Source organism: Pelophylax lessonae (assembly GCF_965119305.1).
Source record: "Pelophylax lessonae genome assembly, chromosome: 12".
Taxonomy (NCBI): Eukaryota; Metazoa; Chordata; class Amphibia; order Anura; family Ranidae; genus Pelophylax; species Pelophylax lessonae.
In genome coordinates this window covers 181,516,863-181,541,198 of record NC_138779.1, presented here as the reverse complement: position 1 = coordinate 181,541,198, position 24,336 = coordinate 181,516,863, and the positions used below count along the sequence as shown (strand labels likewise).

The 24,336-nt window shown below is 44.0% G+C and overlaps 1 protein-coding gene across 2 annotated transcripts in view; it reads right to left on the bottom strand.

The window, feature by feature from the left end:
* The window catches only part of EMC10 (ER membrane protein complex subunit 10), a 31,746-nt gene extending 15,871 nt beyond the window's left edge, over positions 1–15,875 (bottom strand). The window contains exons 1-7 of one of the 2 annotated variants that reach the window (XM_082274474.1): positions 15,690–15,875; positions 13,647–13,713; positions 11,519–11,631; positions 10,313–10,411; positions 8,245–8,426; positions 8,054–8,147; positions 5,502–5,592 (exon numbers count right to left, since the gene is read on the bottom strand). In XM_082274474.1, coding sequence (XP_082130600.1) covers positions 5,503–5,592; positions 8,054–8,147; positions 8,245–8,426; positions 10,313–10,411; positions 11,519–11,631; positions 13,647–13,713; positions 15,690–15,851 — 807 coding nt within the window. In that variant the 5' untranslated portion in view covers positions 15,852–15,875 and the 3' untranslated portion in view covers position 5,502. The remainder of the gene's footprint in view (positions 1–5,501; positions 5,593–8,053; positions 8,148–8,244; positions 8,427–10,312; positions 10,412–11,518; positions 11,632–13,646; positions 13,714–15,689) is intronic. The other variant, XM_082274473.1, reaches the window with a different exon arrangement.
* Positions 15,876–24,336: the final 8,461 nt, after the last annotated feature.

The following is a 24,336-nucleotide window of genomic DNA, read 5'->3' as shown; positions in this document are numbered from 1 at the left end:
CCGCCCCCCCCCCCCCCCCAAAAAAAAACGACAGGCTAAATGTGGCATGTCAGGGGGTTAGGACTACCTAAAGCAGAAATTCCACTTTTGAGTGTAACTCGGCTTTAACATACACTCCGCAATCGGTTTTCATGGACAGGTTGCTGAATTCGCACTGCATCTAGTGTGAACCCAGGCTGAAGCATAATGTCGGTAGGCGATCGAGTTTTTTTTTTATTTTTAGGTTTTCAAGCATGAAATGCTGTATAGGAGCTACTTTGGGACAGGATTACGCACTTTGATCCACAGATTAAACTATGGAAGCACCTGAAAAATAGGAGGAGTTTTTGCTCATTTTTTGCACACCAACATTGAAGTTATAGGGTGGAGATTTACTAAAACTAGAGCACTCCGAATCTGGTGAAGCTTTGCATAGTAACCAATCAGCTTCAAACTTCAGCTTGTTCAATTAAGCTTTGACAATAAGACCCCGTTCAAATCGGGCAGATTTGACATGTTGAATTGAATGCCGAATCGGAGCCTATTCCTGATGTCTTGTCAGAATACTACTACTACTACCCATCTAAAAATGTATGGAAGTGACGTTCTGAGTAAAAAAATTCTTAATGTGCACACGCCCTGCGTTCCAACATGGCCGCTATGCATTCCAATAGGGTTTCCTAATCTTACAGAACATGAAGACGGCAGCGGGCATCTTCTTTCACCCAGGGAAGTCTTCAATTTCACACTTATTTTAGCAGTAAACTCACCTTATAAAACTGAAATACAGTAGAACATTTTTAATAATAATTATTAGTATTATAATAAATACCGCGCCAAACCTGCAGGCAGAAGGTGGCGACGGCCATCTTGGTACACCCTGCACTGCTCAGCGCCAAACTGATTATATAGTGAAATAGTCTATTTCACTCAGTCAAGGTGAAATAGTCTATATTAGTATGTAAGGTGAGTTAAGTGATAAAATAAGTGTGCAATTGAAGAGTTGCTTGGCTGTAAGAACATGCCCACTGTCGCCCTTCGTGTTCTGTCAGATTAGGAAACCTATTGAAACGCATAGCAGCAATATTGGAACCCTTAGTGCATGCACAATAAGCAATTTTGTTCGTAACGTCACTTCCGTTGCATTTTCTGATGGGTAGCAATATTCTGATTTGGGTAGTTGGGTGTGTGAGTTTCAAGCTAGAAAAAGTTAGAGTATAGTAAAAAAAAAAAAAAGTGTAGGCATAATAAAAAATGACAAGTATGATGCTGTCTCTCACTAGCATTAACAGCAGTCTTTTTGTTGTGGAGTCTCCTGTCAAATAATTTTATTATCTATTGACCTGACTAGTAGATGCATTATTTTTCTACTTATTTAAACAGGGTGACAATGCTGGCGCCACTGCTGACCTCATCTTTTTTTCTTCCTTTTTTTTTTAGATCTACCAGTCAGATCAAAAGATAATAAAACTATTTGACAGGAGACTCAACAAAAAGACTGCTGTGTTACTGCTAGTGAGAGACAGCATCATACTTGTCATTTTTTATTATGCCTGCACTTTTTTTTTTTTACTATACTCTAACTTTTTCTAGCTTGAAACTCAAACCCCCAACAAGCCAAATCCCATACTTATAACTGTCACTTTTTACATTTGAGCGTGAAAAAAAAAAAAAAAAAAAAAATCTATCCTACCCCGTGGACTGGATAGTCTTAGCTGAACATGTCGTTTTATATGAGTATAGCGCTTTAATGTACATGTTATTCCCAAACTATATATGCCCTATATGAGTGTATTCATATTGTGTGTAAATCTAGCCTGAATCATTTTTAATTTTAATTTTATTTTTTTACTGTAAAACACCTAATGATCCTACTAGTTACACCTGGTTCCCGTTTCAATCTGTTACTAAAGAAACTGAAGTTGGATTTTCCCACAGTGCTACAATAACTGGAATTTCTGATAATATTAAATCACAAAAGATCTACGCGACAGGCTCTGCTGCTTGTGTACCATTGACTAGCAGCTTTACATCGCCATCTAATGGCAAGATATATTTACAGCACACACCTGAAACTAAGTACAGTAAAACCGTGGTTTGAGAGTAACTTGGTTTGAGAGCGCTTTGCAAGACAAGCACATTTTTTAAATAAATTTTGACTTGATATACAAGCGATGTCTTGATATACAAGTAGCATCATGTATAAAAAAGGAGAGGCGCCTCTAAAGTGTAGCAATATGGTTACATTTAATGAAGGTTCAATATTTAGCAACTCACATGGTTGATGATTAAAATAGGCACATCTAAGTATGCAGGCATCCAGGGTAAAGCTGTCCACATAGACCATCTTCTGCACTGCCATCTTCATCATCCCTTCCCTGCTGCACTCCACGAGTGATTCAAAGCCTCACTTTCAGATCACTCTACTGCAGGCTATTCTTCCCGGTCACGATTGCAGACTGACAGTGGTGAGTGTCGGTGGTTCAGAAGATGGTCTATGTGGACAGCTTTACCCCGGATGCCTGCATACTTAGATGTGCCTGTTTTAATCATCAACCATGTGAGTTGCTAAATGTTGAACCTTCATTAAATGTAATCATATTGCTACACTTAGAGGCTCCTCTCATCTCTCTTATATTCTGTAGCTGTGCTAGATTTTGCTTCTAATCCCCTTGGGAAGGCTGCATATTATGGATGGACATTTTATGGTTACACAACCTATCACATTGCTATAATCTTTGTATATAGACTATAAACCGAAGGACTTGTGGAACGAATCCTCTGAGTTTCCATTATTTCTTATGGGGAAATTTGCTTTGATATAAGAGTGCTTTGGATTACAAGCATGTTTCCAGAACGAATTATGCTCGCAATCCAAGGTTTTACTGTACTAGACAGGCCCTAAAACTGCGTACCACCATTACAATGTTTGCTGTGCTCAACAACTGCTACAACCCGAACAGCTTGAACTGCAAAGTCATAAACATGGTTCTTGGAAAACCATGTTCTTGAAAAATGGCAACCTAACATGTGCCTGTATGAAGTACACTGTTCTCTTGCTTCCTTTGCGCTAATTTCATGGTGTTCCTGCCAGTCCCTCCGCTTCCCTATTAAAAGCTGACCGCACTGGGCATGAAAAGCACAGCATGGTCAATTTTCTAGCTGTGTTGCAAACTCAGCCTGTTCTCCTACAATGATTAGAAAACACACACGCATTCATTGAGAAGACCAGTGAGCTGCTGCTTCTCCTACCCCAGCTCTCTGAGCTCCTTAAGCAGCTGACAACTGAGATTGTGAAGTTATTTATAATGTTTTTTATATGTAAACAAATCATTTTTGTCCTTCATTTCTACTTTAAGCTGAACGGGTTGTTTAACAAGGTGAGGATTCACATATACTTTAAATCATACTACTTCGGTACATACTTTAGCTGCATCCTCTTTACTGTCATCTCAACACATTCCCAATATCCCAACTGTTCTCTGCGACACTCAGTGTAAAACAGTACTGGCCTTTCCAAAGTGCTAATTTAATTGATACTTAAAGCGGTGTTCCAGCCTCCCCCTCCAACAATTAAAAGTCAGCAGCTACACATACTGTAGCTGCTGACTTTTAATATTCGGACACTTACCTGTCCTGGAGTCCAGCGATGTCGGCACCGCAGCCAATGTTTCCATTGGGTGCTGCTGCCGCCGCCATTGCCAGTGAGGAAGCCCGGCAGTGAAGCCTTACGACTTCACGGGCGGGTCCCTAATGCGCGAAGCACACTGCACATTTGGAATGGCTCGGCGGTGGGGGAAGGAGGAGGGGGCCAAACTTCAGAGGGACCATGTAGCGGTGCCGTCTCCCGAAGTGGGGAAGGGTACCTGTCAAAAAACAGGTACCCGTTCCCCCCTCCCCCTTGAGAGGTGCACCGGAGGGGGGAGAAAGCAAATAAGCGGAAGTTCCACTTTTGGGTGTTACTCCGTTTTAAAGTATAACGAAGGGAAAACTGTTTTTTTTTTTTTTTTTAGTTGTTTATAGAGTGGAGAGGGATTAGAACAAGTAATAAAAGGGTAAATCTTCAGATGAGGACACCATGTCTGGTGACCTGGGGGTCCCCAAAAAATTCCCTTAACTTGTAGGGATTTCCTCTCGTTTCTTATTTGGTATGAGGATAGGAAGGGAAATCTCCGCAATGGGACAAATCTGACAGGGGTATTACCCTCCCTTGCTCTATCCAAAATGAAAAAAAAAGTTTTGCCTATAGTTCTACTTTAACTCTAAAATACACCTTACCATCAAAAGCACAACTTCATCCATCTACTTATGGGTTTAGCTTTTTGTTTACTTGGTAGTACATCAAGTGAAATATGTAGCTGGTGCTGCACAGCTAGCGCTCCTTATGTACTGTTCATGCACCCTGCAGCTCCCATAATCGAAGCAAGATGCTTCTATATGAAGTTCACAATGCTAATCAAGTCTTCACTTTCATTAATAAACAGTTCCATAAGCACTCCTAAACTCTCTGAGATTGGAGGCAATAAAAGCTGGGAACATTTCCGGAATCCAATTATGCATGGGCAGGAAATCCGTGATAGATTTCAGCAGAAGGGTTGCACCCTACAACCAGCATGACACCAGTGTCTGAAAAGTGAGAACTATGCAGGGTTATGGGAATACAGAAGTGTGTGAAGAGGCAAAACTATAAAAGATAGTGTGCTTATAGTAAGAGCCTCTACCTCCAATTATTTTTTTCTGTCAAGAGTGTTGGAGTACAGCTAAAGGCAGCAGCCTGCAGCAATCAGTGATAGGCTGACAGATGCCACGGCTGTACTTCGGTACCTGCACATACAAGCAGTTAGCGACAGACAAGCTGCCCTGGACGCAAACAGTCTGCCTTCAGGACCAATAATCCATCGCTGTTTGAGTGTAACCACTCCGATGTAAAGTTACAGAAGTACAGCTGTGGCATCTGTCAGCCTGTCCCTGATTTGTAGAGGCTGCATTCAAACACGGTGACTCTTGGGTGCAGAAATACGCTCCTTCTTGACGATGTATGGCCCATAAACCCTAACAAGGCAGCAACCATATTTCACCTTAAATATTAAATTTTGCCTTTTGCTGAAGGACCCATGGCTAATTTCTTTGTTTAGGGTTCTCTGCCTTATCAATCATAGGCCAAAGCCTGGGAAGAAATCAGACCTGGGTTGCTATAGTGCAGCCAAACTAAGAACACCTAAAAAGGTCAGTGGTTTCAAAAAGTGCTGAACTTATGATGCTACCAAACCCCTACAATTTCCCAGTGATGATGCAGCAAGTGCAAAAAAAAGCTCCCTGCTATGACATCATACATCTGAGGAAAAGCACATTTACTGTCCTGCCGACAGAAGCCGGAGACATACTCAATTATTTAATGTTGGCCCTTGTTAATCTGTTTAGTTGTCATTTGTATTTGTTTCGTCTCAGAGCTCAGAGAAAATAAAGTGCAAGTAGAGAGAGTAGCGTTAGAGAAGAAGTAGAGTTTAGGTCAAGTAAATTACTTCAATTCCTCAGGCCTGTTGTGCCGGCTCCCGGAGGTTTCGCTGAATTGGTTAACATTAGCAACATTGCCCCTCCTAGAATTATATGCCACTGTGAGGATGGAGAGATAAAACAGACATCACTAATAACCCTAGACACATGACATGTGAAGGAGGCTAAAGCACAGATCTTGTACACTAAAGCGCCTAAAGAGAGCATTTGGCAGGCACAAGGATATAAACTTTGTATTGCATCAAAGGCTCAATACAAGACAGTTGGCTCAGGAAATACTTAGCTTTGTGCTGACACTGTGGAACTCAATTGCTTCTTATTACACAAGAACTGTGTGCCAGTAAAAGACTGCCAACCATACGTGCTTAACCACTGGAAATGATGTATAAAAACTGGGGAAGAGGAGTGTCCAATTTATCCTTAGTTGCCAAAAGATTCGAAGGGCTTGTTTACACTATATGCAGTCAAACAGGTTTTTAAAACACATTTGCAGTGCTTCATGTGCGTTTAAAGCATGGTCAATTTTTTGCACTGGAGCGCATATAAATGCACTGCAAATGCATGCAATTTGGAAAAAGAAAACAAAATAAATAAAAAAAAAAAAACATTACAAAAACGCATGTAAATGCTTATGCAGGACTGCAAACTGAATGCAAGGATTGTGGCGTAAACAAGCACCAACTGCTATTTTTCTCATGTAGGTTGGAAAACTATTTTAGAGCAAAACTTAACTGTAAAATACAAAAATTGCATGCAAGCAGGCTTTTTATTACAGAAAAGGAATGTATACTGAGCTGTGCATGCATGGGTAGCTCAGTGTTTATTCTAAACATGCCTTGGTGCAAGAACAAACTTGTTGCGCCAGTCCCTGCCAGCCAGCCAGCCAATCAGGATGGATAAAGACAAAGCCCCGGGAAAAATTCAAGGAGCCAAATAAAATTATGTCAGATACTGAAGGGCGCAGGGGACAAATACAGGCGGTCCCCGGGTTACAAACAAGATAGGGACTGTAGGTTTGTTCTTAAGTTGAATTTGTTTGCAAGTCGGAACATATACATATTTTAAGGGTAACTCCAGCCAAAAAAATAATTTTAAAAGTTTTTTGGGTAGCATAGAGAAGGGTTAACACCCCTGTAACATTTGTTTTGCTGTCTGTACCCCTGTTCAGAAGATTTCACCTCATTTTCTGTCCCCATGACAACTGGATTTTGAAAATTTGGGGGTTGTTGTGGAAATAAGGATTGGTGATGAAGCTTCAGTGGAGACACCTTTTTCCCCATGAGAACTCTTACAGGGTGAATTTCCCTTCCTAGGGGGAGATTTCCTCTCACTTCCTGTTGTCTCCCTCCGTTTGTAAGTAGGAGTCGTTTGTAAGTCGGATGTTTGTAACCCGGGGACCGCCTGTATTTGCAGACTTTTGTTCTGCATTAAACGTAAAACTTCAGGAAAAACTGAAAAGTAATGAAAATCTGTTGAGAGGGCATGTAGGCAGCCTGCTGATCTCCACAAACCTGGAACAAGTATGTATCAGAAATCCTGACCTCATGTAATCTTCATGCATGTTCCAGGTCAGCGAATCAAAGGGATGTTAAAAGAAAAGTCAGGCAACTAGAACTCTTTTTTTTTTTTTTTTTTTTTTATTTGAAGAGTCCAGCAATTGTACAACCTACACGCTCGGTACTTCAGATTTACATTGCAGTAGTGCTCCACGCTACCGTTTGTCAGTAACCTGCTGATCTGGGAATGCCTTTTGTTATAATGAAAGATAGGTATTCCTAAACGCACCCACCCACTATAGGCCTCTTATCTCTCATAGGCCGAAATCCTGATGTATCAATGAGTCAGAACAAAGCTCAAAGGGGGTATATCACCAAAAGGGAAGTTACAGACATCAGAAAGCAGATCTACCAATTTCAATTGTCAGGAGCTCTCTAAAATCTCACAGCAGTTGTTTACAAAGGACTCACATGCAGATAGTTGAGTGAAATTTCAGTTTTTAATACAACTGCAATGTTAGCTGAAAAAATGACCAGCCCAGTGATAAGTTTTACTTGTCACCTGAAAACATTCTTTCAAATGGCAGCCAAGGACAACACCTCCACTTTTCATTCCCTGCAGTCTTTATACATTTTTTTTTTCCCCTGATAAAATTATTTTAACTCATTTCTGATATAATCATCTGAAACCACTGAATAACAGATTTTTTTTCAACTCACACACTGGGGAATTACCAGCTCAAATTTGTTACCATATACAAAATGGGCAAAACACTCATTTTCCCCAGATCATAGTTTTGTGAGCCCTAAAGTGCTTATCCCATGAAATCAAATGCAGACCAATCAATCAAACAAGCTTATTTTAGTTCGTATAAAGGGCAATGTGCAAATTTTCCAAATCAGCCAATTAGATTTTGGTTTGCTATAGCCAAAAGAGTAACAGATGAATTGTAATTGGTTGCTATGGATCTCAGGGCATCATACCTGTCCTTTTCGCTGCCTTTTTTCAGGCATTGAGGTCTAGTACTGAATATCATGTATATTTATGAAGGACAAAAACTTACGTATTTAGCAAAAAAAGATTTCTGTTCTTGTGGATTTTTTGCTTTCTGGGCTTGTTCCATCTCCAGGCGCTCTATGAAAGCTGCAGTTTCAGGTCTGGGAGAAAAAAAAAAAAAAAAAAAAAATGTGATATACAAGAGAAAAAAAAAGTTACAAAAAAACAAAAACAGACCAATCTGAGATGGGAACTCACACTGCTGCTGGAACAGGTTGCTGGATATAGACAGTGGTATTAAATTGCTCCAGATCCACATCCTCCACTTCTGCACCATTGCAGGACCCTGGTAAGTTGACTATGGAAATGCCTACAATATTCCCAGTAATATCCGTGTGAACAGTGATTTGATCTGAGAGATGAGATTCAACCATGGAGCACTGCAATGAAATTAAAATATCACCATTACAAAGGCTGAAAAGTTTCTACAGCAGCGTATACTTTTCTTCCCTTCTTCTCTCACCACTCTACAGAATACAAGGGTATCGAGCCCTGTGTAAACTACAAGACGGATATGCTCTTTGGCGCATGCATGCTTTTACAGGGGATGGCTAAAACACAGGATCACTTCACAGGGTATTCAAGTTAACAGAAAAAAAAAAAAAAAAATGCAAAAGAACACATTGACATTGTACATTCTTACTTTCTGTAGATCTTTTATCTGAATTTCAAAAAGGAACCAATTTGAAAATAAAGTGCTTGTCGTGGCTCAGTGGAAGTGAGACTTTAGAATTACCACTGAGCCGGCAGGCAGGAGCATGGCCTATTCTTTTTTTTTTTCAATACCGCTACTCTTAAAGCTGCTTATAAAGTTCTCCTGCAGAGGTACTGGGTCCCTGCCTGGATCGCCCATGCCAACATTAGTCAGTGACCAATGTTTTAGGAGCTGTGGCTATCGCAGAGATAACCTACATGTCTGGAGGACACGTTCACAACTGATAGGCTTTTGGTCCCATGTCTTTGGCCTGCTGTGCACTTTGTTCTATTTGACAATCCGTAAAAATGCTAAATTAGCCATATTACACCCTCCCATTGTGGATCTATACACCCACCAACAGAAATTGGCATCATACCTATTTCTGTTGGTGAAAATAACCATTGCCCAGGCCTGGGAAAAAACCTACGGTCTAGATCCAGGGAGATAAAGACCCTATGATAGCCCTTATTATTAACAGATGTCTAGCATTTTGAAGGACAACCATTCCAATTTTGTCAAAATCTGGGAACCTTGGATTGAGTACCCTTTTCTAACATAACATTCGGCTAGCTAGGTTGCTATGGCTGAAGTCTGAGGCTGCCCGAGTTTGATTTGGGTTGCACGACGAACATGAAGCCTACTCTCTGGCATCCATAGATCTACATTATGGAGTATCCTACTTGGTGTTTCCATTCATTAGTTTGTACTTTAAAATTGGTAAGGCTTTATTTGGTACCTTACTATGTTTTGCACTATGGGATGTCTCTTTTCTTAGCCCCTGCTTGGAAGAAATTGTTGCTCATTTCGTTATGTTTTGAAAACCCCCCAAAAATTATTGAATCAATAAAACATTTACATGATGGCTCCTCTTTAATGGCCAATAGTCCTTTAACTAATTCTCCCCATGTCCCTGAGTGCAAGCCACTTGGTCGATAACATTTTTTTTTCTTTCCCATTCCACGGATATTTGCTGTACTTCCCCGCACGGCACAGCCTTTTCAGCTAAAATGCCCATACGCACAAAGAAGAGAACCCAACATGTGCATCACAGCCCTATTCATTACTATGAGTAAGTCCTGCTTATGGCAGCCTCCAGTAGTCCAGTAAAGTATGGCTCTCATAAGAATGAATGGATCTGTGTCACTTATGTGCACCAAGTAGAAAACCTGGAGCTGATATTTTTTGCTAAAAAGGCTGTGCTGTGCACAACCGCAGAGTGAAAAATCACTGGATTGGAGAAGTTAAGCGTTAGAACAGGTAGTTTACACTCAGAGAGGATAGCAGATTAAAGAATGACTGTTCCAAAAGCTGTTCAAGCCTACTGAAAGAAAACCTATAATTAAAACAAATACAGCGGCTTTAGTTTACTTGCATTTGAGAATAAAATCTGCTTAACTGCCTCTGGCTTCATGTCACTAAAGTGGAACAAGCCTGGAAATGAGAAAGTCAAAACCCCTAAACTGCATACTTGTTTCACATTCTTGCCTCAAACCTTGCCTTACATAGTGAATCTAATCCTTGTATACAGATTTCTTTGAAATTCTACATAGAACAAAAACAAGAACTTACTGCTCGGACAAATGATGTAACATATTCAGAGGATTCTTCAGAAAGTCCCAGCTTATATGGGATCCGTATCCTATAGAGTCCATTGAGGTTTGCAATATCCTAGGAATATAGGTATACATTAAGTTATAAACATTTACATACATGTATGTGATCCAAAAAAAACTGTCGTTAAATTCTGATAAACCATCCTATTCTGAGGTGTGCTAAAGGTAAATAGCAGCATGCATCCTAAAATATGACTGTGCATTCACTTCTGTTCTGTAGTCTTACAGCTGTTCATCTGCAGTGTGAGATCTACTGCAAGTACCGGCTCGGCTCTACTTGGCCCGGTTTGCTTTTCCACTGCTGGTACCGCATGGTACGGTGTTGGAACGGTTCGGTTTGGTATGGTTTGCTTTTCCACTAAAGTAGTACTAAAGTTAAGTGGGTGGGATAACAACAGGGTGGGTGGGATTCTCTGACCAATCAGTGGCTAGTAGTGACTGCATGCAAAGGATTGTGGGATATGGTACCGGTATGGTACCTCTTGGAGCCACAATCGAGGTGGTACTGTTTTTGAGAGCCGTACCGTTAGGTTCCATGCAGTGGAAAAGCGCCGCTGTACCGTACCGTTCCTACACCATACCATGCGGTACCATGCAGTGGAAAAGCACAAAAGCGAGCCGAACCGTTCAGTTCCGTGCAGTGGAAAAGCGCCATAAGGTACTGCTGCCTCTGGCTGCTAGTCTCAGATTTGGAGTGATATTTCATGAGGTACCTACTGTGCTGCTCATTGTTTTTTTTTTTCCCTATAGAGGAGGCTGTACCCAAGGCCCTACAATACCAGTATTTCCCTGTTCTGTTTTATTCTGGTCATCTGATTTTCACATCCCTCCTGCCACTTCTTGATCATGTTCTTTATACGTCATCAGGGAGCAACATTGATATGAAGAAGCAAAGCCCTGCTCCTCTACCCAGGTGTCCAGTTCAGCAGAGTCCAGAACAAAGTATGGTAAGTCAGTAAAGGGGAAAAGATAAGCAGCAGGAAGCCTATTGGCAATACTGGGGACTAGTTCTTGCCCTCTGCTTGTCCTTTTTGGGTGCAGCTTGCACAGTACAAGTCTTCTTAAGTTTTTGCAGTGCATGTAAATTAAACAGGTTGCTGTTGGCAACAATTTTTTAAAAATAACTTTGAAACATAAATCCCAATGCATCGTAAACACCTACCCTTAATCTGTTCCTCTCATCCTCAGTCAGCTGCTTCTGTAAAATAGAAACACTCTGGTCTGGGGAAGGGCTCAGGATCAGAGACCCTCTCTTCTTATAGTGGATACTGTCATCTATGTCAAAACAAAGACCCTGGTTATACATTTTATTCTTCAGACCTCTCACATAGAAGAGTCATCAAAACACAAAAAGACAATATGTTAATTTTAAAGCTGAATATGCTTAAAAACGATTCCGCCTCTGTTAAAGTGGAACTCCACTCTTTCAATCAACATTGACTATTTTTAATTCTTATGCTGCTATCATTAGTAAATAAATAGGAAAGTATATTAGATTTGCTTATTTAACATTTTTTCCCCTACATTTATTTTTTTTTTTAGTTACTTCCTGCATTCCATGCCCTGGCAAATGATGTCCTACATCCTAGGAGTCTCCAGGAGGGGAGGATGGGTTTTCTCAGCTAAGCACACCTTCCTGCCTGCATGCATGACCTAAAGGCAGATTCCAGGTAGTAAATGCGTGATAAACCATTTGCCCTTACTCAAGAAGGCCACAGCCAGAAATGCTAGGGAGTGTTTTTCAAAGTGATTTCTCAGCAAAATAAAGCATGGAGACATGGAAGGATGGGTGAGGCTGCTTTAAATATTAAAAATTATTTAGATAGCCTTTTTGGTTTGTGGTGCTCAGATGCTGTGTAGCTCCGCTTTACTTTGTTTTCTTGAAGTGACAAAATGGGAGCACCCAATTGTACATGTACATACCTGTAGGAGGTTTTAGTAACCTCTGCTTTGCCCAAATGGCAGGCTGTTTTAATTAGGCAAACTGCTGCCTTTTCTGAGTCAGAACTTACCACTGACCCAGCATTTTCAGCCTGCACACAGGCTCAATATACATAAAAACCAATAAAAATATATATTGCATGCTTTGGGCTTCTTTTACACTTGTGCGACTTGGGACTGCAAAGTTGCATGACAATTCGTACTAGAGATCAACCGATTTTCGGCAACACCGATATATCGGGGGCCGATACACACTTTCCCCAATATAATTGGCCCCTGGAGGTTACCGATATTGCGGGAAAGTGCTTGTACCGCAGTGATGCCTGCAGCTAGAGGCATCACCCCGATACCGGTGTCTATAGCCGACGGTCGGCTGACTTGTAATGACAACTGATGCGGCTGAGAAGCCTCTCGGCTGTCATTACAAGGAGCGGGAGGGGACATCCCCCTGCCACGGCTCACCTGGGTCTTCCGTCCCACCGGGAGACCCGGGCATCCTACCTCCACCGCCGCCGAAGAGAAGACCGGGGTCTCCATGTAAAAAAACCCGGACATCATGACATCACTTCGGGGTACTCGGCGCCGAATTAAAAAAAAACTGACAGCATTCAAAACAGCCAAACTTGGCGTTTTGAATGCTTTTCAGTGCCGAGGAGACCCCCAAACCCCTCCGCAAGGAGTACCTAAAAAAAAAAAAATCTTAATGTACAAAAATATCGTCCGATACCGATATCCGATGACCAAAATATCGGTATCTGTCGATCACTAATTCGTACTCCATGATTTCCAATGGGTACCGTTCATATCGGTGAAACTTCAAGTCGCAAAGACTTCAAAATAGTCCCTGCACTAATTTGGTCCGACTTTGATGCATTTTGAGGCCCATAGATTACGCAGGCATTGCTTCAAGTCCAGTCAAAATCGTGCGACTTTTAGGTTGCACAAGTGTGAAAGGGGCCTTACACAACCCCCCAGCGCATAACCGTGTAAAGCAGAATCTTCTGATTTCTGTCTATAGGTGGCTTTACATGGCAGCTGCGGGTCGGGGAAAGTTTTTACAAAAGCACTGGATGCTGTACAGACCTCTAGTAGCCACGTGCATGAGCCCTAATCTGGGCCAACAAACTGCGCCCCTAAAATGTTCTGTCGTTGAAAAGTTACTATTTTTTGAAAATCACATAGCAGTGATGTTTTGCATGCCAAGGCTTAATAGAGTTCTTCTATGAGGAACATGTTATCCATCAACAACCACACAGCCCTGGCAAGTTGGCTCCAGCAGTATGTCTAGCCCCAACCTGGAGATATCAGTACTGAGAGGGTATTTCGGACAATCGTGTTCACCAGCTTACCAAGTTCAAATGAATGTTCCAATTCGATGTTTGTTCCACAATTTTCAGATTCTCTTCCTTCTCCTACCTGGAAAAGATGAAACTGGATATCAGGGCCAACAAAAACAATTACTGTACTGACACTCCCGGATTTAAGGAGAATTCAGGGTTTTTTAAATCTGGCCTTTGGGCTTCAATAATAGTCAACGTCATAATAACCTTTTAAAGTGGGAATAAACTCCCATGGACGATTTTTACCTATAGGTACAGTAAATATCTCCTAAATGGGCACTGTTTAGGAGATATTTACTTGTGAAGCCTTCGGTGATGTTACTGACATGTGCTCTGAAGGTAACTCCTAGGTCCAGTATAGGGACAGGAGCCTGCTATGTACCTCCCAGGTCCAGTATAGAGCCCAGAGCCTGATATATACCTCCCAAGTCCAGAATAAGGCCCAGAGCCTGCTATATACCTCCCAGTTTAGGGCCCAGAGCCTGCTATATACCTCCCGGGTCAAGAGCCCGCTATGTACCTCTTAGGTTCAGTATAGGGCCCAGAGCCTGCTATGTACCTCCCAGGTCCAGTATAGAGCCCAGAGCCTGCTATATACCTTCTGGGTCCAATATAGAGCCCATGGCCTGCTATATACCTCACGGGTCCAGTATAGGGCCTGCTATATACCTCCCAGGTCCAGTATAGAGCCCAGAGCCTGCTATATACCTTCTGAGTCCAATATAGAGGCCATGGCCTGCTATATACCTCCCGGGTCCAGTATAGAGCCCAGAACCTCCTATATACTTCCTGGGTCCAGTATGGAGCCCAGAGCCTCCTATATACTTCCCGGGTCCAGTATAGAGCCCAGAGCCTCCTATATACTTCCCGGGTCCAGTATAGAGCCCAGAGCCTCCTATATACTTCCCGGGTCCAGTATAGGGCCCAGAGCCTGCTATATACCTCCCAGGTCCAGTATAGGGCCCAGAGCCTGCTATATACCTCCCGGGTCCAGTATAGGGCCCAGAGCCTGCTATATACCTCCCGGGTCCAGTATAGGGCCCAGAGCCTGCTATATACCTCCCGGGTCCAGTATAGGGCCCAGAGCCTGCTATATACCTCCCGGGTCCAGTATAGGGCCCAGAGCCTGATATATACCTCCTGGGTCCAGTTATAGAGCCCAGAGCCTGCTATGTACCTCCTAGGTTCAGTATAGGGCCCATGGCCTGCTATATACCTCCCAGGTCCAGTATAGAGCCCAGAGCCTGCTATATACCTCCTAGGTCCAGTATAGGGCCCAGAGCCTGCTATATACCTCCTGGGTCCAGTATACAGCCCAGAGCCTGCTATATACCTCCCAGATCTAGTATAGAGCCCAGAGCCTGCTATATACCTCCCAGGTCCAGTTATATACTTCCCAGGTCCAGTATAGGGCCCAGAGCCTGCTATATGCCTCCCAGGTCCAGTTATATACTTCCCAGGTCCAGTATAGAGCCCAGAGCCTGCTATATACCTCCTAGGTCCAGTATAGGGCCCAGAGCCTGCTATGTACCTCCTAGGTCCAGTATAGGGCCCAGAGCCTGCTATATGCCTCCCAGGTCCAGTATAGGGCCCAGAGCCTGCTATATACCTCCCAGATCTAGTATAGAGCCCAGAGCCTGCTATATACCTCCCAGGTCCAGTTATATACTTCCCAGGTCCAGTATAGGGCCCAGAGCCTGCTATATACCTCCTGGGTCCAGTATACAGCCCAGAGCCTGCTATATACCTCCCAGATCTAGTATAGAGCCCAGAGCCTGCTATATACCTCCCAGGTCCAGTTATATACTTCCCAGGTCCAGTATAGAGCCCAGAGCCTGCTATATACCTCCCAGGTCCAGTTATATACTTCCCAGGTCCAGTATAGTGCCCAGAGCCTGCTATATACCTCCCAGGTCCAGTTATATACTTCCCAGGTCCAGTATAGGGCCCAGAGCCTGCTATATACTTCCTAGGTCCAGCATGAAGCCCAGAGCCTTCAAATATACCTTCCGGGTACTGTATACGGCTGGCCAGTCATTGTCAGCCCCTTACCTTTACTCTACACACATTAGCCCGAGTCCCAGCTGGGAGTAATAAGGAGACAATGAGAGACACAAGAACACCGTGTCCCAACAACCGGGCCATCGCCCTCCCAGATAAAGACCATGTATTCAGGTCACAATGTCCCCTCCGTCCCACCGTACAGGCCGCCATAACAGTCCAAGACGGAAATCACACAGCGCATGCGCATCAGTCGCCAGGTGGACTGTACCAAAACATCAGTGGGGGTTCGAGATTTTCATTTTTTTTCCTCGCTAGTATTCCTGTGTCGAAATCTTTCATCAACTTAATTAGCACCTCTGTAAACTGACAATTCGTGTTCATTGCTGGTGCAGGTTAGGAATTCAAGGAGCAAAGTACAGAATGGAATATACCATGTGAATGGAGAACCTTGCGGGTCAAGCCTCGGTGCGACTGACCAATCAGAATGATAAATAGCTGGGATGGTTGACGCTGCTGCATCTAGTCTACCCTCATCTAGTCCTGTTTGGAACTGGTTTTAATAATATTATTAAAAGGCAAGAAAACAAAACAAAACAGAAATAACAAGGAAGTGGAACATGAGATTCCATATCTGCTATTGTCATTTGGTATTCCTGAAGTGATAAATACAGGCAGATTTTTAAAATGAAATACGGGAACATATGTTTTTTTTTACTAGTAATGGCAGCAATCAGCGACATATAGTGGGACTGCAATATTGCGGCAGACCAATCGGACACTAAGTGATACTTTTGACACTTTGTGGGAACTAGTGACACTAATACAATGATCAGTGCTAAAAATATGCACTGTCACTGTACTAATGACACTGGAAGGGAAGAGATTAACATCAGGGGCCGTCAAAGATGAGCGCCTAACAAGTGTTTTCTCACTGTGGGGGAGGTGCTTTTTCTAAGGGAATGCATAGATCCTTGTCTCTGCTTTGCAGGAACACAGGATCAATATCTTCCATACTGACAGAACATTGATCTGCCGTGTTTCCATAGTCGGACTGCCATTCTGCCTGTGTACAGAATGATTGGCAGGATACCCAGAAATACAGTATCACATATATATATATATATACACATGATCCTGTGTAGCGCAACCGCCCTGTAGCATAGGGTGACCAGACTTCCCCGCTTTCCGGTTTGAGGACACTGTCCCCAGAGCCAGTCTGTACCCGGAATGCTGGGGCGGTGCTAGGTGCAGGGCTGATCCAGGGCGGGTACTGAGGTAGAGGGGGGGGGAGGCGGTGTGCCCCAGGTGGCACACACTGACTGGGGGGTGTCAAGCCAGCATCGCCCGCTGTGTCAGCTTTATTTTGAATCATCGGTGCCCACTGTCACACAAACTCCCACCTCTTGGTTTGGCTCCTTTGCTAGACAACACAATTGTCCAGTGCCAGGACATGTGCTGTCTATCATAGGAAGGAGCCAATCCAGGAGGTGGGACCTGCGTGACGACGGGCGCCCAGCGATTCAAATTAAAGCTGACACAGCGGGCGACGACAGCCTGTGATGATCCGGCTGACTCTCTTCTCTCTGATCCCCTGCACTAGTAAGGCTGCATTGCTGGGCAGTGGGCACAGCTAAGCCTTGTATCTTTATGTAGCGCGCACTCCTGAGCCCCGCATTCTTTATGTAGTGCACTCCTGAGCCCTGCATTCTTTATGTAGTGCACTCCTCAGCCCTGCATTCTTTATGTAGCCCACTCCTGAGCCCTGTATTCTTTATGTAGTGCACTCCTGAGCCCTGCATTCTTTATGTAGCCCACTCCTGAGCCCTGTATTCTTTATGTAGCCCACTCCTGAGCCCTGTATTCTTTATGTAGCCCACTCCTGAGCCCTGTATTCTTTATGTAGCCCACTCCTGAGCCCTGTATTCTTTATGTAGCCCACTCCTGAGCCCTGTATTCTTTATGTAGCCCACTCCTGAGCCCTGTATTCTTTATGTAGTGCACTCCTGAGCCCTGTATTCTTTATGTAGTGCACTCCTGAGCCCTGTATTCTTTATGTAGTGCACTCCTGAGCCCTGCATTCTTTATGTAGCCCACTCCTGAGCCCTGCATTCTTTATGTAGTGCACTCCTGAGCCCTGTATTCTTTATGTAGCCCACTCCTGAGCCCTGTATTCTTTATGTAGTACACTCCTGAGCTCTGTATTCTTTATGTAGTGCACTCCTGAGCCCTGTATTCTTTATGTAGCCCACTCCTGAGCCCTGTATTCTTTATGTAGTACACTCCTGAGCTCTGTATTCTTTATGTAGTACACTCCTGAGCCCTGTATTCTTTATGTAGCCCACTCCTGAGCCCTGCATTCTTTATGTAGTGCACTCCTGAGCCCTGTATTCTTTATGTAGTGCACTCCTGAGCCCTGTATTCTTTATGTAGTGCACTCCTGAGCCCTGTATTCTTTATGTAGTGCACTCCTGAGCCCTGCATTCTTTATGTAGCCCACTCCTGAGCCCTGCATTCTTTATGTAGTGCACTCCTGAGCCCTGTATTCTTTATGTAGCCCACTCCTGAGCCCTGTATTCTTTATGTAGTACACTCCTGAGCTCTGTATTCTTTATGTAGTGCACTCCTGAGCCCTGTATTCTTTATGTAGCCCACTCCTGAGCCCTGTATTCTTTATGTAGTACACTCCTGAGCTCTGTATTCTTTATGTAGTACACTCCTGAGCCCTGTATTCTTTATGTAGCCCACTCCTGAGCCCTGCATTCTTTATGTATAAATTTATAAAAAATTCTCATGGACGAAATGTGAGAAATAATGTATATCATACAACCTTACCATAAACACATACACACGCTGTCGTGTGAGGAGAGGAATGCCGATAACCAGCATTTCCTAATTTACATTTGATCAGCTGTTATTGCACACAGCTGATCACATGGGTAAAGAGCCTTGTTATCGGCTCTTTACTGAGATCATTGATGCGCCCTGTTCCAGGGACAGAGCGCACCCCCGATCACTATGCTGCGTTCCCCTGCAGATGCACAAGCGAGGCGAAAGTGCTACGATAGAGCCATCTTGTGCCCATCATAGTACAACAAGGGAGGCAGGAGGTGGTTAAAAATTGCAGGCAAGGGGGAGGTAATTTAGAAACAGCTTTGTTTGGCCCAAATGGCAGGCTGTTCTAATCGGGCAAAGCTCTGCCATGCTATGTTCTTCCACATTTTCTATTGACCCAGCACTATGATGGGCGTCAGTTTGCTGCATTCAGAGGTGGCTAAATGCTGTGTCTGGATGCAGCAGCACTCTGTGCTATGGACGTATACAAACTGGCTGATTAGCTGCAGCCAGTTTGTGTGTGGCTAGAAATGCCATCTCTACTGTACTGTACTGGGGTCAGTTAGAGGTTCTGTTTGCATGTAACCGCTCAGATGAGAACAGCAGCAGTGCCAGCGATTGATTTGTAGAGAGTACATTGCACATTCACTGCATGTGTGCAGCATTTAGTTCCACTGGCAAAAATCCATGAATTCTCGCCAGCTGCTGCTCCCAGGCACCCATTTAAATGTATTTTAAAAAAAGTGCTGAATTTTTGTCTGTTGAGAATGGCCCAGCATAAAGCAGAAGGCACTTCTTTGTGCCCGCACTTTATACCTGTCAGTGTACTGGTGGCAAGAGCACCCATCTCCTCAATGGAAAGACAAAGAAACAGACTATAAAGTATTTTCCCTCTATGACTGTTAAGCAACATCCTTTTGTTCACTCTCTTGATCTCCTTGTCTAGACCCCCCCAAGTTCATCTGCAAGGTCTGGCACTCAAAATTTACCAAATCCTCAGAAAAAGCCTTCCTCAGCATGAAGGTGCGTCCCAACTTGCCAGATTGAGGGGATGTATGTAAACCTTTGCAGACGCTTGAACAGCTTGCATCTCAGATGCTTATGTGAAGGAGCTGGTATCCCAGGGCTATAAAATGGAGTTTGGCTCCTAACCCCCTTTTTGGTTTCCACTAACTTTCTTGTGTTACTGTCCAGCTTAGCAGTTCTCCTTAGTTCGTGTAACAAAACAGTTCCCAGGGTTTTTCTCCAACTTGTCAATGTTCACAATGCCAATGAGGGCATCTACTCCATCTTGGAAGCTCTGAATGTCTTCATTTGGGTCCAGAAATTCTGAATTTACTGAATCCATCATCACAGCCCTTCACCAGGAGACTTTTTGGCTTCTGTGGACATCAACAATTCTTACCTTCATGTCCCTATTTTTCCAGCACATCAGCAATTACGACATTTTGCTATTGGGCCCTTGCACTATAAATTTGTGGGGCTGCCCTTTGTCCTCTCATCTGCACTTCCGGTATTCACCAAGGTGCAGGCTTCAGTATTAGCCTAGCTGCTCTCTTGTGGGATACCTAGACAATATCCTGTTGAGGGAACAGTTTGTGTGGCTCTGATGGACATGTCTAACTTTCCAGACATTACAACTGTTTGGATGGATCCAGGACCTTCAAAAATCATTGCTGGAAACTACACTATTTAGAGTATATGGGTCTAGCCCTGGACACAGTTCAGGCCAATGTGTTCCTTCCACAGGAGAAACTTCAGACACTCTGGTCTGAAATTTGATCTCTCCAGTGCAGAAGTTGTCCAACTCCCCTCTTTTGCAAGAGAGTTGGAAATCGTATGCACGGTCCTGCACGAAGACATGTGCCCCCTAACTCGTCGTGGGCATGCTCATAATAATTCTTGAGTGGCAACTAGACATGCCCTAACTCCTTAGAATACCTCCCAACCCTTCCAAGTTCATTGTAAATCCCGGAGTCCTGAGGGAATCAAGCCTGAGTCCCAGAGTAGCACTTGGCTCCAGGGACTTGCCCAGTGGGTCCGCACTAGCCCAGGCACCATTAGCAGCTGCCCTTGGCTTGTGCGGGGTGTCTAGGGTCCCACAAAACGTATTCATGGCTATATATGGCAACCGGCTGCCTTTCAAAGTGCAGAGCCAAGTGAACCTGCCTCCTCTACGGCTCTGATGTCTTCCTGTATACAGATAAGAGGAGGAGGGACATCACTCTGCATGTGCTGATCTGAGGTCTGTGAACATTAACATTAGTGTACACACAGGACACAGTAACTGGGAAGGGTGTTGTGGGGGCACGCAACAAAGAAGTATACTTGGAATGATTTAGGGGGCAATAAAGGAGGGTAACACTTGTTCAGAAGGAGGGTTGGATATAAAATCCATCCCCCCAGCACAAATCTCACTCCCAAATCATAGAGATGCTGGCAGAGGGGGCAACCGTGGCGTCTGGGACCCCAGGCACCCTGAAATTGCCCCAGATGCCCAAGCTAGTGCCCTTAGTACTGGGGGGCAGTGAGCATGCAAAGTCGTCTTGATTTCTTTTTTCTTTTGGAGGGAAGAGAGTGATTTTTTTTCTTGCTGAAAGGGTAATGTAAGGGTGAGTATTGCTTGCGGGGTGGGGGTATGGGGGGATTTTAACCTCTCCTTACCCCTATACTGTGAATTACACACCCCTGACTCATGCACTCTTTTTGTTTTGTACTCCTGACTCTTACTATGCATTACATACTCCTGATCCTATATTCTGTGCATTACACTCCTGTCCCCTGCATTCTGGGCATTACACTCCTGTCCCCTGCATTCTGTGCATTACACTTCTGACCCCTGATTTCTGTGCATTACATACTCCTGACCCCTGCATTCTGTGCATTACATACTCCTGACCCCTGCATTCTGTGCATTACATACTCCTGGCCCCTGTATCCTGTGCATTACACTCCTGACCCCTGCATTCTGTTTATTATGTACTCCTGGACCCTACTCTCTGTGTGTCATGTACTCTTAAACGCAGCACTGACTACAGCCCTCTGTGCATTACATACTCCTGATCCTTGAACACACCCTGGACCCCTGCAAACTGCGTTATGTGTCCTAAACCCGACACTGACTGCAGCACTCCCCAGCACTATATGCACAATACTGTACATTAAATACTTCTCACCAAAGTGTTCATTGTCTCAACAGTTGCTAGTTGCTAAGCAGTCCCTGACTACTTTAATTAAGTTCTTCTTTAGGGTAGGCTCAGAAAAAGCTATCAAAGCATATTTTATAAGTACAAGGAAGCCCGGGTTCCGTTTAATTATGCCCCTTAAGCCCCTCTCACTGTTAAGCGTTTGACCACACCCACATTTTGCCACTGCATACTGCGCAAGTCACTTCCTTCCTCAAGTGTCCCTCATTCTGAAGTTCAAAAGTTGGGAGGTATGCATTAGTTTAAACGTGCGTAAATACTTGGCGCTCACTTGCCTATTTATAGTGGCTCCAGAGACCAGAGGATTGCTGAGTGGTCGTCAGCTTCTACCGCCTCTGACCTGATCCTGTGTCTGTTCCTTTGTATACCCAGCCTGTTTGACTCTGCTCATTCCTTATACCTTGTTGTTGCTTACCCAGCTTGTGACCTGACTCTGCCTTTTGCCTACTGTTCCAGTGCCTTATCTGCTCTCCTGATACCGACCCTGGCCTGACCCTGACTCTGTTCTGGGTCCGATTCTGTACCTCTGCTGCTTAGCGACTACTAACTTCTGGCTGCCTGACCACCAGAGATCCTGCATCTGCCTGCTTGCAAGCTTGTTTGCTGCCTGCTGTCCTGTACCTGCTGTCATGCACCCACACCTGCCAGTCCACCAGTCTGTCTGCTGTCCTGCCCCTGCTGCTGTGTATTAGCATCTGCCAGTCCACCATTCTGCCTGCTGCTTGGCACCTGCTGCAAGTGTCTTCCATCCAAGATCTCCAACCAGGGACCCGTGACACTCTGTGCCCTGTTATATCTTGTCACCATCTTCAGAAAAACAGGACAGGAGGTTTAAGGGAAAACCCTCCCGTCAGCTTGGCCTTAACCAGGTTGGCTCCATCAAAACCGTTTTACTCCAGACTACTGCAACACAACATTCTGTTGCCGTAGGACAAGTTGGTCACATCTCTGGACAGACTGATTCATTTGTCACTGAGGACCAGGTTGTCTCTGACTTGCTGACTCCGGAATCTGGCTCGAGTCTTTTTGGAGGATCCTCACGATGGATGCCAGCCTGTCCAGTACAGGGAATTTGGTTGTTGTCAGAATCTCATCTTCTGATCAACATCCTGGAACCTCTGTCAATTTGGCTGTCTCTGCAGCATTTATACCATTCTATTTTAGGGTCACTCAATCCAAATTCAACTGAACAATGCTACAGCAATAGCATTTAGAATTCTTTATGGAGGAATCAGACGTTTCACTACTACAAATGAGGTAGATCTGTTCCTCTCCTGGCCAAAACTTCATATTTCAGCCTTGTGTACCATGTACATTAAAGGCATTGCCAACTGGCAGGCTGCAAAGCAGACCCTGGACCAGGGGGAGGGAACCTTACACCCAGAAGTAGTTCAGATGTTGAGACGGGGGACACCAGATGTTGACCTCCTGGCCTCCATGTTCAACAACAAACTGGACATGTATGTCTCCAGATATAGTTCAGCCTTTTTTAAACCAGGGGGCCTTCTGGGTTTTCAGGGGTGCCTTGGCAAAAAGCTTAGAAATTTACCCAAATTGCTCCAAAACTGTGTAAAAGCCAGCTGGAGGATCAAGCTTGCTTTTTTATTACACAAAGTCACAAGTTTTCAGTGTGCAGCATTACAACCTTTAGAACCATGCGGTCCACAGGTTGATAAGGAGGACATTAAGGACTGCAAAGCATGATTGTTTGCCCTTCCTCTGCCCCTCATCAGCACTGGAGTCACTTTATCTAAGTGAGGGAGAGAAACTGAGTGAGAAGAGAAATGCTGAAATTCTATTTATTACTAATTTGCAAATGTATACAGTAAAACCTTGGTTTGAGAGTAACTTGGTTTAAGAGCGCTTTGCAAGACAAGCAAAATTTTCAAATAAATTTTGACTTGATATACAAGCGATGTCTTGATATACAAGTAGCCTCAAGTCACAGCTAAGTATAAAAGAGAAGAGAGGCGCCTCTAAGTGTAGCAATATGGTTACATTTAATGAAGGTACAACTTTTAGCAATTCACATGGTTGATGATTGGAACAGGCACATCTAAGGATTCAGGCATCCGGGGTAAAGCTGTCCACATAGGACCATCCTCCGCACCGCCATCTACGTCATCCCTTCCATGCTGCCCCTTGCTTTTAGATCTCTTTACTGCAGGGTGGTCTTCCCGGTCAGGATTACAGACTGGCAGCTGGCGGTGCAGAAAATAGTCTATGTGGACAGCTTTACCCTGGATGCCTGCATACTTAGATGTGCCTGTTTTATTCATCAACCATGTGAGTTGCTACTTGTTGTACCTTCATTAAATGGAACCATATTGCTACACTTAAGCCCCGTACACACGTACCGATCGTCGTCATACAAACGTTCGTCTTTTCTCCCCGGGATGTCGATGTCTGTTGAAAAGTGCAAAGACAGCACAAGAATTTTGTCCGCCGACTTCAGCTGACTGCAGAAGTGATGTCATGTAATGGTTAACTTTCCCTGTGTTTTTTCTTTTCTGAGCATGCCCAGTCTTGCAAATCTGCGGTCTGTCGGCTGATTTCTGTACTGACTGGCGAACAATCGTCCGTTCTGGTGTCGGCATACAAAAATTTTTATGTTTGCAAGAAAGACTCTTGTCGGCAGAATGTGCGCAGACAGCTGT